This window comes from Manacus candei, unplaced genomic scaffold (genome assembly GCF_025592945.1).
Source record: "Manacus candei isolate 608988 ecotype Guabito, Panama unplaced genomic scaffold, ASM2559294v1 h1tg000014l, whole genome shotgun sequence".
In the NCBI taxonomy this organism is placed as follows: Eukaryota; Metazoa; Chordata; class Aves; order Passeriformes; family Pipridae; genus Manacus; species Manacus candei.
The window spans coordinates 51,092,150-51,106,893 of record NW_026138062.1 but is presented as its reverse complement, the minus strand read 5'-3'; the positions used below and the strand labels follow the sequence as shown (position 1 = coordinate 51,106,893).

At 40.0% G+C, this 14,744-nt stretch overlaps 1 protein-coding gene across 1 annotated transcript in view; it reads right to left on the bottom strand.

Annotated features, from left to right (window-relative positions):
* Positions 1-1,694: 1,694 nt before the first annotated feature.
* The window catches only part of RSF1 (remodeling and spacing factor 1), a 63,011-nt gene continuing 49,961 nt past the window's right edge, over positions 1,695-14,744 (bottom strand). Inside the window, exons 13-16 of the mRNA XM_051778654.1 lie at positions 14,345-14,552; positions 12,519-12,742; positions 10,198-10,389; positions 1,695-8,472 (exon numbers count right to left, since the gene is read on the bottom strand). Coding sequence (XP_051634614.1) covers positions 7,898-8,472; positions 10,198-10,389; positions 12,519-12,742; positions 14,345-14,552 — 1,199 coding nt within the window. The 3' untranslated portion in view covers positions 1,695-7,897. The remainder of the gene's footprint in view (positions 8,473-10,197; positions 10,390-12,518; positions 12,743-14,344; positions 14,553-14,744) is intronic.

The following is a 14,744-nucleotide window of genomic DNA, read 5'->3' as shown; positions in this document are numbered from 1 at the left end:
AAAGCCACCCTCTTCTTTGATTTCTCTCTCCCTGAATTTCTCCTGTTAAAGTCCTGAAATATCTGGTGTGGCCACTGCCATTGCCACATGTCAGAACATCTGCTTCTTCAGTGCGTCTCTGCAGGCTTCCTTTTTTTCCCCCCATTTTTTCCAGATTTTACACATCTCTGCCTGTATCAATGAACCTGTCTCCTCTCTCATGAGCACTACATGGAAACCTCATGGATGTCTGCTGGAACAGCCTAGCTGGGTACGGTGCTGGCTGCAGGCATACTGGTTTTTGTCAGGTGACTGCAACATCACTATGAAATGAGATATAAAAATTATGTAGAAAATGGAATACATGCAGAAAATCACTGTGACAGCAAAAACAGTCCATTAGATCTTCCACACCATCAGCCAGAGCTGGTCGAAGAAAGAAAGAAAGACTGTCAGTTGAGCTGCCATAAAAAAAGCAACATAAACCATGAGCTGCCTGTTCCCAAGGCAGACAGTGGGAATGACATGCAAGGAACCATCACAGGCTGGAACAATACACAGCAGCCATTACTCTGTGCTTGTTTTAAAGCTGAAAAAGAAATGTGCACGTGTGCTGCCCATTAAAATTCACTTGTATCTTCAATACACATTATACTTTGTACATCAAGTTATTTCAATTTTTTTTATTATGACAATTTACATGTCATATTTATATGAAAGAAATGACAGTAGATATTATAACAAAACCATTATGAAAGAAAAGTTACACAATTAGGCCTACAAGCTATAAAATGGCTTCAGGCCCAGCTTATAGACAAAGAGTTCTGACCAGACTGTAGTGAGAGACAACGCTGAACAATTCATTAACAAAAATATTGGCACCAGCCTTAACATTTTTTTTTACTTCATTTACAAGGAATACAGTATTTAAACAGTTGTGTACTGCAAATCTAAAAACATTAGCTGTTATTAAACTGCAGTTAACCCTTTGAGCACTGAGGCCACCATGACTTCCATTTAAAAAAGTTTAAACGCAGCATGTTTTACATGCACGTGGTATTACTGGTGGGAGGGAAAAGACAGTGAAAGCACCACCCAATTTATGTGCAACAAGAATAACACTTCCAGTTTTTTCAACATATCTCCCCCCCTTCCCACACACACAGTGTGTGTCCCCTCGGTCCTTTCCCTTTGATATTGTAGCAAGTCATGATTGAAGAGAGACTGAAGAAAACCAAAGTTCAGGACTCAAGAAACGCAATGGGTTAAACTCTACATAAAGAGCTCAGCTTGTGGAACTTCACTGTGTTAATTCTTTAGAGAAAGAAAATAAAAAATGAGGCCAGCCGTGAAGGAGACCATTTTTAAGGAACTCAAGATTTCTTTGCAAACATACAAACAGCACCCAGGAGTAAGACAAAACTGTATTTCATGAAAGTGTATTAAAGAGACCTGTCTGGCAGATTTGATCCAGTTCTCACAGAATATTGGAGGGTAACCATTCTGCTGGCAAGGGTTCTATGTTACCCAGGACATTGAAAATACCTGACGTTTGTCTAACATATAGGATCTGTGCCCATGTGAGAACCGCTGTGCACAGCAGGAATGGTGACATTATGCGTTTGAACCGGTCACATCCCTCTCCTGGCTGCAGCGGGAGGACTGTGGAAAATGGGCAGGAACAAGCAGCCACATTGGCATTGACAACACATCGATTTAATGCAAGTTTGGGGGAGTATCATTTGAATGAATATAGGATAGGAATAAGACACTGTACAAGATTTTAGAGTCCATATAACGGGTAAAAAATGGCAAACTAAACAAGGCTTACAGTTTTATGATTTGATTTCCTTTTCTACCACTACCCTGAGTAGCAGATTAATATCTATTAATGACTTTTAACTGATCTAACTAACAAACAGTGCACTGATAACTAGGCTTATCGTATGTTTTCATAGAAGGACTTTATCCCCGTAGAATCATTTAAGTCAAGTTCTGACAGACTAATCTAAGTTCAGTTGTGTGGGACACAGTAAAGGGAACAAACAAGAAAGCAAACCGTGTGGACCAACGTCCCCAGAGGCAAACATTGTCATAATATTCTATAGACTGATCCTGATTTTTTCCACATCCACATTGCACTGATGGAACATTATCTATTCCTTCAAGGAAGGAGACCTCAAGTATATTTTCCAGTTACTTTGAAGGTCAGGATGAGAAGAGGAGGGTAATTGGGATGTTTCTCCTAAATGGAGACCTTCCATTGGAAATACAGTCTTTAAAGGGCAAGTCACAAGTAGTTTTTAGGCCTGTCTTGCAAATGGCATGGGTTTGCATACACATTTTTCTGCTCCACTTCCCTCCATCCATTCCCCATCTCCTTCTGCTATTTGAACAAGCATCCAAACAGCAGGAGCAAGTGACTGCGTCTGCACCTGGGGAACCAGTGAGACCGACTATACACAAAGTGCTGCAAAGTGCACAAAGTAAACCAACCGAACAACAGAGCCACTCCATTGTTCAGCCCTTGGTAGCAACCTTTGGGGTTTTATGTAGCAATAGTAGATACTTACAGGCACACATGCGCCCTCTAACTGCAGTACTGTCCCCTCTCCTGCTGCTCAGCTCAGGTGTGGGGTGCCAGCATTTATGAAATGATAGTCAAAAACCGAAGCTGTAGGACTTGTTTTTAATTGCAGTTGAATCTGGAGGCTTTACACCACAGATTCAATTATAAAAACTTACCTACTTTAGAGTGTTCTGTTCTTTCCCCCAGAACCTCTACACAATCTTTTTTTTTGTTCTTTTAAGTGTCATACTAGCAATATACATCTTTTGCAATACACAAAGTAAGTTAAATTACTCTGAAGTGTCAGGACAATCAATTCCCAAGCACACGTTTTTGTTGTTAGGAACTATCTCAGTTAGTTACACCTAATCTAAAAGAAGAGCTCAATAAGTGATGTGACTTTCTGAAGTGACTGGTAATCCTCAACACCCCAACTGCAGGGTGTCCAGATTCAGAAATAATTTCCAAGTAGTAAATATTTCTGAAGCCAGAGTTCTCTGTTAGATCTCAGATTGGGAACTCAACTGTAAAACACCAAAAATTAGTCACAGAATTTTTCTAACATCAATATATACCAGAAGGAAAAGGATCATGTCTGTTGGATTTTTTCTACTTTCCGCCTTCCAGTGTTTCAAGTGAGATATAGTTCCCATCCCAGCTGTTAGGGAAGGGGAGGAAGAAGAAACTAACAGAAAATGTGGTCTTGATCCTGTAAATCCTTACTTCAGACAATATCCTAAATGCTTCTATATATGTATGTACGTTCTAAACACTTAAGGAATTGCAAAATTCTGCTCTTCCATTTCTAGAGTTTCCCCCACCATACTCAACACAATGTTTTTCCCAAAGTTACTGTCTTGGTTGGAGTACTTGATCTTTTATATATATTTATATATATTTAAGGATTTTATATACCCACCAAATCGGAAGCATACATCAAATGTAAATACATAGCTAAGGGTGCACGCTGCACATCAGAACCATATTACAAGCCTGTGAACAGTAGCCACTGCACATGTACCAAAACCAATTTTCAAGGCCTATATATTGCCATTTTGAATGAGATGATACAAATCTCTTTCGTCAGACCAGTTCTTGGGGCAAGTATTACTGCCATGATTTATTTAAATCACTGTGTACAAAGTGAATTTAAAAAAACAGGTGCTATAAAAATTCCTCACTTACTTTTTGTAAAAGGAGTTTTTGAAAATATGTGATTGGAAATGATTATTGGAAAGTTTAGACCAGGATTTCCTGCTGAAGAACACTGAAAACCAAGTTATAAGCACCTGAAAAGAGAGGTATAAAATGGACACCCTGACAATGAATGATTAGAATTATTAAACAGTTGCAGCATCTGGATACCAATGTAGTTCAAATGACAGATGTGAAGAGAAATCAGAACAAGTGTACCACTACCATACAATTTTTCTTTTGTGAATATACATTTTTCCCCTAGAGTTTCTTTGAGTAAGGTCTCACAGCAATTAGAAAACAGAGGTGAACAGAAAACAAAACAAATCCAGCTAAGTCATTAGCTCCTATGATAGGAAGAGTAACTGAGACACTTAATACAAAGAAATCTTGAAGGTGACGTACTTCATAAATGAGCAATTTAGAAAAAAGCATCTCTTGTTTCTCTCAAGTGCTGCTAGAACAGAGCAATCTTTTCATTCAAAAAATAATCAGGAAGATGCAGTAATTTTATAATGTAATTCAAGATGTAGGAAATTAAACTATCAAAAAGTTGATTGTTCAGTACTGACCTTCCTACAAGATTTCAGTGCTATGAGTTGTTTTGATGATGTCATTTTCCATTTCTAAATCAAAACGATGCTCAGGTTTATCAGACTCAACAATTAGAAGACAGTAACCATGGTGAAACCCAGTTCTTATCACTACCACCCTTCTGCTTATATTAATGCACCACATTCATTAATTGCACAGTGGAGCTACTTGTGCACTTTGTGTTGCTGACAGTCACACAAGTCCCATCCAAGAAAGCAAATATCCAGCATCTATACTGGTGACACAAAAAGAGTCCAATCTTCCGCTCGATTTATATGTTCTTCCCCTCAGCAATGCTACTCAGGCATTCATTCTTCTCCCAGTCAGTTAGAAGAGTTTGCAGTTAAAAAAAGACAAAGCTTCTAGTGACAATCTGTGTGGAATAAACAAGAGTTTGTTGAATAAATGCTTTGTATGTTCAGCCGATAGCTGCTTGTTCTAGTACTTCTAAATCCATCATGTTAAAAAAATCCCTGGCCTGTTTTCCCTGTTTCTTGTATGGTTTGAGCTTTCTCTAAGCCCAAAGCTACACCTGAAGATCCCTCCTCAAAGGCAGTTAATTTCTGATCTCACAAGGAGCACAGAGGGGCACAGGAATGTGAGGACACCAGGAAGACATTTCCACTCTGGTACATACACGTACCGTAACAGAATGAACCCTCTGTGGCAGTCAGCTGGCCTCATGTCAGAAAATGTCATCTTCCCAAATAGGAGACTGTACATTTTCCATCAAGCAGGAGGCCTTAGAAATGAGATAAATGTTTTAAAATGGTAACACTTTCCAGGGCATTTTTTGCAGTTTTATCTTGCACACCATTCCCACAGGATCTAAGGAGGAACTCTAGATCCTGTGGGATAAAGCCAGCTCAGGTACCAAGGGTGAATTCTAGAAGACAGAAAAGTTGTTTTTGAGAAGTGACCTAGAGAAAGTAAAATTTGGTAACAACTGGTCACTTTTAAAATACAACACTCCTGATGCAAGCTTCAATGCTCCCATTCTGTTTCTTGGTCTTTCCTGCTTTTACATCACTCCCTAACTCAGTACTCAATTTTTTTTCCCGACTGGTGTATCCAGTACTGTAAGTCTTTTCTATTTTCCTACATTCACAATTACTTGGTCACTAGGTATTGAACATTTAGGGTTGACTCTACAAGCAAGAATGTTTGCTACAGCACTGATCAGATACTAAAAGGCTCCATCAGGCAGCAAAGAAAAATATGGCACTGCCAAAACAAATCAGAAACCATCGGTTGCATGCTGTTGCTGCACGTGAATCAGTTTGCACTGCAAGTATTAAAAATGCTCAGCAGCTACTACCATGGACAAGTGGAAGCCGTATGTTCTTACTTGTTCTAAAACACAAGTATATTAGAAATGTAGACGCACTACATTTATGGGTCACCTAAGCAAAGCAAAGCACTACAGTAGCTTAAAACGCTACATATGCTTTTAAGAACTCCTTGTAAGTTTCTGCGGCTTTTCACTACCCTGTTTTAATCATTTAACTGTTAATTGTTAACATCAGTAAGGTAGGAAAATATTTAATCTTTGATGAAATTAAATTCTCATTTAGAGAGTGATTTCTCTTGTTTGTTTTTCTTAAATCACAAGCTTGCGTAGCACAGCAGATAAAGAGCGAGTTCCATCTTTTTGCATCTTCCTGATCCTAGTTTTTTAGCACGATATGTGCACTGCTAGAACCCAAACGAGTCATGGAGTGGTTCTGATAGACCTCGTGGAGAAAGAGGTGGGGAAACAAAACCAAGACTTTAAAGGTTAAAAAGCAGGTAATTTTTGGATCTAGGTTTTCTAGAGAGGTATTCAGTAAAGGCCTAATGCTGGTTTTATTACAAGAAAAGAAGTGCTTAATGACTGACTAGTAAATACAATATAATGGAAGGGAATCAGGTGGGGCAGGAAAGGAGAACTCACTCCTCGGTGGCAGCAGCAGTTTTGGTGCATCCATTGCCGGCAATGGACATAAACACCAGTCAAAAATCCAAATCTCAGAGCAAAAGGATTAATAGATGTGACCTTTTTGGATTTCAATGTTCGGCAGATCTGTTTGAGTTATCTGTGTGCTGTAGCACGTATAAATGCTACAGCCTGCATCTTAATCAGAGTAAAGAGAAAACTGAATGCTCTTGATATGCCCCATATTGGTTTGTTTTGTTTTTTTTTTCTTCCATTGGCTTTTTTTTTCCTTGAATAAAAGCATGTATCACTTATGCCCGCTCAAAAGTTGGTGAGATGTCTTGGAGTCAAGCGTTTTCTCTCAGAAACACTGCCTTCTTGAAATCAGTTGGTCACATGACAGTTATTAAAATGTAAGAAAATTCTAATGGCCAAAGGCCAACAACTACATTCAAAAACCTGCTAATACATCCAGGCAGATAAGTAAAATCAAAACAAAAACACACATAAAACCCCAGACAGGAAACCTCCAAAAGGAAAACTGTTCCATTTGATTACTTCAATTTGAAGTAGATATTAAGGGCATGAATGGACCAGTCACGGTTTATTTGATAATCCCTCCATCCTCTGATGCACTGTCACTCTGTGGTCAATGCCGTTTGCACAAACACATTTTGTTCAGAACACTCCGACGGATGGTGAAACTCGTGTGGCTGGGCAGCTACCGCAGGGTTCTTTTGTCTGTAAAAGGTTTGCAGCACTTACAGACTTACTTGACATCCAACTTACAGACTAACTTGACATCGATACGTCCTCCCACTAGACACTGTGCATCGAAGACTACCTGATGAACTGAGCATGAGATCGCTTTAGAAATTCATGGCTAGTGTGTTTTGACTGTCAAAAACTTCATTACAGTACACTTCACTGTACAAACACTTTAAAGGATGTTTATTAGGAAAGTCTGCAAGTCATAATGGATAGCAGAGTTCTTGTTTATGGTACCTTCTTGGCCTCTAATAATTCTGTTTGCCTCCAGTATTAAAATCGAACTGCTTCCATGAAGGTGATTACTAAAATGAGCTATGGTATGTTAACCTACAACTCACAAAATGCGACAGTACAGACATTAATTTTGCTTTTAACTGTCTGTTAAGTTGTAATCTAAGTTGTGAACATTTAAATATAATATATATCTCATATGAAAAAGCTAAAGCACAAGTGCTTCTGCACCACCCCCCTCCCATCCTCCCACCCCTTGAGCCAAACCCACCCCAGTTCCGGTTTGGGCCCTGACTGATTTGGAATGCTTTCTTAGGCCACCCATTTCCACAAATTTGTATGCACTCAGGAAATATAAAGTCAAAAATATACAAATCTCTTGTTGTTATAAGGTTTTTGTGAGTGAAATTACCCAGGACCATGGACTTGGAAGGAGAAGGGGGGGTATGAGAGGGAATTTACAGCAATTAATCTTCAAAGTTCAAAACTGGTCACTTCACAGAAAGACTGCAGGACTGGTGAAATTCTTGCTTCTAGAAAGTGATACTGTAGTGGAGAATTTTCTAGGAAAAATAAAACAGCTTTTAATAACTGGCCCGCTGGTATGAGCTACCGTGGAATAAATTAGCACAAAAATGGAAGTCTTATAACTGTTCACTGTTACAGACGTAATCAACAAGGTCAGTCACTCTCAAAAGTTCATCTTCATCTTCCTCTGGCCCTACTGCCTCCTGCCCACTCCCTGTCCCGTTGGGCGCCAGGCTGGCGCTGGCTGTGCTGTCCTTGGGGGCCTGGGTCTTCTCGCTTGGCTTGCCAATCAAGTTCTCAATGGTTTTCCCTGGGCTCTGTCCGTTGGTGGAAGGCAAGTCCACCAAGCTGTAGTCCAAAGGGCTCTCTACTTTCCCTACGTTATCAAAGTCATCTTCGTCGTCACTTTCTATCCGGTAGCAGTGCTTCTTGGGGTTGTCTTGAGCAGCTTGTGCTGCTGGCAGCTTGTTTGCAGGAGCGGGGGTTTCTGTGTCCTCGTTGGCATTTTCGCAGTTATCTTCCTCATCTGTCTCGATTCGATTCAGCCGTTTGCGGACAGGCTTCCCTTCCTCCTCCTCGTCCTCTCCTTCTTCCTCGGAATAGTCGTCTGTGCTCCGCCGACGTTTTCGAATCAATCGCTTCGACTCCTTTGTGGATTCATCATCTTCAGAGTTCTTAGATGTGTAGCTCTCTGGAATAAGCAGCAGACTTAGAGCCATTAGCAAATCTTAGTGCAACCTTTACACTTTATTTTTTCATCTTTCACACTCATTATCGAGCGATCTCTCACCACACACACTTCCATCTCCTCCAGGACCCCCAACCAAGTCAAAACACTTGCATCCTTTTTACTTCTTAAATAAACTCCTAAAGCAGAAAATACCAACAATTTGTTGATATTCTGTTTCCAATCTGAGGAGTACAGGAGGCTTTGGAGGTAGCTGTGTTCCCCTCTAGAACTGCTAACTCCATGCTGGAAATAACACAGAAGTGCATCCCTCATCTCATAGCACATGCTTTATTTACAGCCTGCCAGAAACTGAGAACCCAAATAATGGTTGCTCTATCATGAAATTCAAACACACACACAGAGAACTGTACTATACCCCTGCCACCCCCAAATTATATACAAATTCTTTCAAAGCATATAAATGCTGCCTGACTGTCATCTGAATTTTGCTGCCCTTTAATGGGAGGCTTCTTTTCCTCTGGCAAACTGGAATATTGCCTACACACTGACAGCCTTTGCACTGATCTTTGATGGTTTTGATGAGAAAAGGAGGAGGATGAAAAATGAAATGGCAAACTTAATTTACTGTCTCCTTGTGATTTCCATTAGAAATCCATTTCAAAGGGTATTGTTTAATGTAGGTTCAAGTTGATAGAGACTGTTAGCACTCCTCTATTTTCAATGTAATACAATTCTAGTAATGTTGTTATATATTTTATGGTATAATGCAGGAACTGTGGGAGAGTGCTGGAATGGTACGTAATGGTGCTGATTTTAATATGCAGAAAGCCAGCACCAAAAATACCTGAGGAAATGGAATTTCATGAAGAGAAGACACTGTCAATCAGGCACTGTTTAAAATCACAAGTGCAGGCAGCAAAAAGCCACCGTATAGTGAATTCTTGAGAGCAAGCTGAATTGAAGTGTATGATCATGTTTTTGAGGTACTACATGCACTTGCATCACATAATTGTTTCCCCTCATCTAAGAGGATGCTCTAACACTCTCTAATTTCAGGGTAGCCCTTCCAAAACTGAGGTGCTTGGCCTGTCAAGCGTGGTTTGTTTTCTGAGGAAGTCTGGCATCCATTGCAACCCACACTGCTCAGCATTCAGAAAGCTGGACCTAAGGTCTCATAAGGTGCGTGCCCAGAACCCAAGGCACCCAAAGTCAGTGGTTGCTTTTGTAAATCAAAAACCATTCACTCATGGTGTGATTGACATTACTAAGAGGGGCTTCTGCCACACTTAGCACAGGTCCTTAAACAGGAGATGGAATGAGTCTAAACCACCAGCACAAACACAGTCAGGGCACCAGAGGCACTACCCTTTCTTTTATAAAAGAGAATCTTTAAAGGCTCGTGGGATGGAGCTTTATGACCTCTTAACAGAAAAGTGGTGAGACAGTTATATTAGTGCAGATTTCAGAACCCCAGCATTCTGTGCCAGATACAGTAAATTCAGACCTGAAAGTCAGGATTAGGGACAATGAAACACTTTCGAGAAGTGACTCAGTTAACAGTGCATCATGAAGTACCAGTGGGCTGTTTCAGAAAGAAACAGTTTCTGAGAAATATCAAGGAACTGAAAGATGATTCTCTGAAATCTTGGAATTATATACAGTTTTCCCTTCATGGTAATGCTGACAATATACGAGTTCCTGCGAACACCACACTGTTTATTTTACCTTCACTATCTGAAGTGGAGAGCCTGCGCTTGTGAACTCTTCTTAACTCCTTCCCATATCGGACACTTTTCTGTGAGCCATCACTTTCTGAATCTTCCTTATAATTAACTTGTCTCTTCTGATTCCGTCTTGATCTTCTCCTCCTAGTTTCCAGGTAATCATCATCACTGTAATCTGTGTACTCACCACTCTCTGTACAGAAGAAAACAGTGACATGCATTATTCCAACAAAGCAAACTGCTCTACATAAAAAAAATTATATAAGCTTTAGACCAACACCAATAAAATCATGTGCTCTTCCAGGACAGACAGTCTCAGCCATTGTGCCTCATTATTCTGACCCATTTATTCTCTCCCATTTATTACCAGTGTAGAATTCTGACCCACTCCAGTTCTCCCATTTATTACCAGTGTAGAATTGCTTGATTTTAAAAGTTTCTCAAAAACCCTTTTGCTGTCTCCCTCAAACTCCTCCAGAAGGTTTCCTTCCAGTGTTTTTGTTGCCTCATCTCTACTGGCACCCAAGATGTCTCTACAATTCCTGACAGTGAAAACAACCTAACTGAATCAGAGTTGATGGTGCACGTTACCACTGACACTGGGAAGTCCATTCTGCATTTAAAATTTAAATAAATAGTACTCTACTGGAAGACTTTTAAGAACAGGTAGATGAAAAACCACTGACAAGATGAAACTCCAAGATCTGAGTTACAGAATTTAAATTAACAACAAAAATCAGTTTCTCTCAATCACAGGTTTGCTTAAAACAGAAACCATACAGAAGAAACTTACCATCAATCACAGTTTTTCCTCCACCAGTCTACTGCAGCTAGTGTCTTCAAAAACTAAATTTATTTACATCAGATGAAAATAGCCTCGAATCAACTTTAGCTGCTTTTCCACTGAGCTATGCCAGAACAATTGTCCCAAGATACATTTCTATACAAGTCTCATACTCTGTTCCTAACTTAGTGATTGACAAGAGTCACAGATCAAAGTGGCATCCTCTTTACTTCCTAAAATATTAGAGAAAGAATCAGAGCAAGTCAGCAAAAAAAACCCCTTTCAGAAAGAAATTCCATCTCTGGAGACTGAAAACAAAGCTTGCTCACAGGGCACCTGATTTCCTTAGTTCAAAAGTGGCTTAAAACAGGATCCTGAGGGACAGTAATGAGGGTAAAAGACAGAAACACATAGTTAATGCTATACTTTTAGATATAGATGGCAGGATACTGGAATCAATTGATTTTATCACAGGTGCGTGTCCACTGGGAAACAAACAAGTTGCTCTTGTACATTACAAAATATAAGAACAACCTCTTTATACTTCTGCCAGTATCTTCATCTAAGAGCTTATGATTAGCGCAATGATGTATTCAGGACAGGGAGACAGCAACAACTGCACATGCATATAGCTGTCTTCATCTGTCTGTGCACAAACCCTCCTTTGGAAACCAGTACTCCAAAGCAACTTACTCCAACATGGTCATCTTCTATATTGTAGAAAGACAGATAAAACACTGGAAAGATAACACACACTACAATAAGTTAACATTCCAGTATAGTTAGTACCTTAAATTCACAATAAAAATAAGTAAAAGCAAGTGCTTCTGTATATGGCACTTTCTAGTCTGTGACTCAAATGAAGCAGAAACAGTCTTTGGAGAAAGATGCTGATCATGAAAAGGTTTAAGGTAGTATTCTCACACTTCAAACCATGGCAACAGAAAATGAACTGGTTGAAGGACAAGTAGAATACAGTGAATTATTAGGTTCTTCTGTGATGCAAGAGTCTTCAGTTACTAAAGATTTTAAGGATAACTGTAGGAGAGAGAGAGGCAAGGTGTTATTGTTTGCCTTCAAGTCAACTGGAAAACACAGAATGCCTTAAAACTAAAAGTTTTCTTCCATACAAAGTGAGGGAAAATGTTCCTTTCAGGTGCTTTTTCCAAAGAGTTCAGAAGGTCTTCTAGTAGCTATAAAGCCTCCATTCCTTCTCTTCCCTGCAATCATGTGCCAAACAGGAACGTATGGGGGTAGCTGCAACTATCCACAAAGCTGGCCTTTAGAATCATAGCATAAGCATTCATTTAAACACATAATTACCTGAAAATGCCAAGAACCTAATGCTCAATACCAGTTCCCTGCAGAATATTGACAGCAGAACTATCAGCAAAGTGCTTTACAGCAAAGATCTGACACATCTGACTTGACCAAAGCAAGCAAACAAGTTAGAGTCAGTTGCAACAGGAAACTGAGATTTCCATTCTTTCTCTTTCCAGTACAGAGCATTTAATGTATCTAAGACTGCTTATACTCACCAGACTCTCTGCTTGAATTTTCCTCAGAATCTTCATCTTCATCATCTTCAGAGTATTTTTTCTTGGCTGTTTTCCTCCGTAACCTCCTGCTTTGCCTCATGGGCCTGGAGAGGTGTCGCCTGGATATGCGGGCACAGAACTCTGAATCACTGTCCTCGTTTGATGGTGGGTCATCTTCACTTTCATCCAGATTTTCCTCTGATATAACAAACTCATCCTGAGATCTGCTCAAAGAAGAACCACACACAACAGAGATCGGTATTGAAAACAAAGGACTGAGACAGTACCTGTGTTTTACAAGTCAGTGGTAAGTATCCTCTTACAAACAGAAACAAAAACAAAAGGCACAAATCTTATCATGAGGAGCGAAGACCCTGAGAGAGCAGACTGCCATCACTGACATGAGGTTTCAGCTGTGTATTTGGGATATAGTTCTACAGTGCATGACATTACACAACAGATTAGAACAGCAGGTGGATATAAAACTCTGTCAAACCAGCACCACAAGTGACATTAACATAAGACAGGCTCTAGAGTGTTCACGTAGTTCACTGCAATGTAATGTCTGCATAGAAGTAACTGTGGGGGGGAAAAACACCCACCATGTTCTAGAAGTGACCTTCCCTTCACAAACCAACTAACTATGCAATTTCTGAGAATCAGAATATTGTGTCCTAACACAAAACTACTGCTCTTATGCACCTCACAATCTTAACAGATCGTAACACTCCCATCATTTCAGAAGTGAGCCAAGGTTTTTTTAAAAACCATTAAGCACTGAAGGTACCAGCTGCTTGCGTTTGTGTTAAATTCCAGTATAACATCCAGAAGGCCCTCAGCAGAGGATGGAGTCGAAAATGCCTGACTACACTTCAATATATCAATGCACCAATGCCAGATTTCCACATGCTACACTCATTGATTGAAAATTTCCAGCATATGTAGCTCAATTATTCAGGGTGCCACTGAAATGTCCTCAGCATGGCCACAGGTGAAAAACAAAGCTCAAAATTTGCATCTGTCTTGTATAGATTTTTCTTACACTTAGTAAATAGACTCAGTGACTGGTGTAAAGCTTTAAATGTTGCTGGTAAAGACCCTACAGCCTCATGTTTCATTATGTTTCTTCATTGAGGCATGAAGCTCATCTAAAATTATCAAATTTTTCAACATCAGGAATTGTACAGACTGAACAAGGAGAAATTTTGTGCAAAATGAGTTTCAGTTAGCCAGAGCAATATTCATTTAGCATGTAAAGCTTCATGTGACACCTATTTGTTTTCTATAGTATAAACCACTTCTTTGGCTGTGTTCAAACTCCATCTCCTAGAGAGCAGCAATCAAAAACTCATTTCAGAACCTGTCAAGTTCTGTATGCTCTAAATAAGAACATTTTCCTCTTCCAAGTTCTAAAAATTGGTTAAGGATTTCTGCTCGACAGTCACATCAGCCAGAGAACTGAGCCCACCTGGTTCCTTCACTAACAGAACCCTTTAGTGAGGCCTCAAACATCCCAGTAACATTTCCAGATGTTTTGCTTAAAATACAGATTAGATGATTTCAGCACATGGATCCAGAGCACAGTTTTTCCAGTACAATGACATTCCCCTAGGCCAGAAGGACCCCAAGGCAGGGGGTTTGGAACTAGGTGATCTTTTAAGGTCCCTTCCAACCCAAACTGTTGTATCATTCTGTGACTTCTGCTGGCACTGTGCAGTGCCATCCCAGCACTGGGAACATCCTCCTGATGATCATTTCAGGGGCACTGCAGAGTCACAGAAGCCTGCAGTGGTCAGTGACTTATGGAAGTTAAATTGCAGACCTACCCATCACTGATCTTGAATTCATCCTCACTCTCTTCTTCATCCAGATTACTGTCACTATCCAAGTCATTTAGTCGCCGTCGTTTCTTGCGTCGTGCTGCAGCAGCCCTTTGTGGTCGCTTGCTTTCCTTCCTTTCTTCCTCTAGGATTGTGGAAATGTCTTTTCCACGGTGACCGGTGATATTTGACATGTCTTTGCCCCTGCCAATGCCTGAATTAAGTGACACAAAGGGGTAAAAAAGAGCAAGTTTATTTTCTTGCTTAACTTGCTACAGATCTTTCTCACATGCTTCAGCTAATTTTCTGTAAAAGCAGAGTATTTTTTTTTGTCAAGCAAGACTCTGTCCAGACTCTTGTTCCTGACACACAAAGCCCAGCTCTGTCCACTTGGAAATACTGAGGT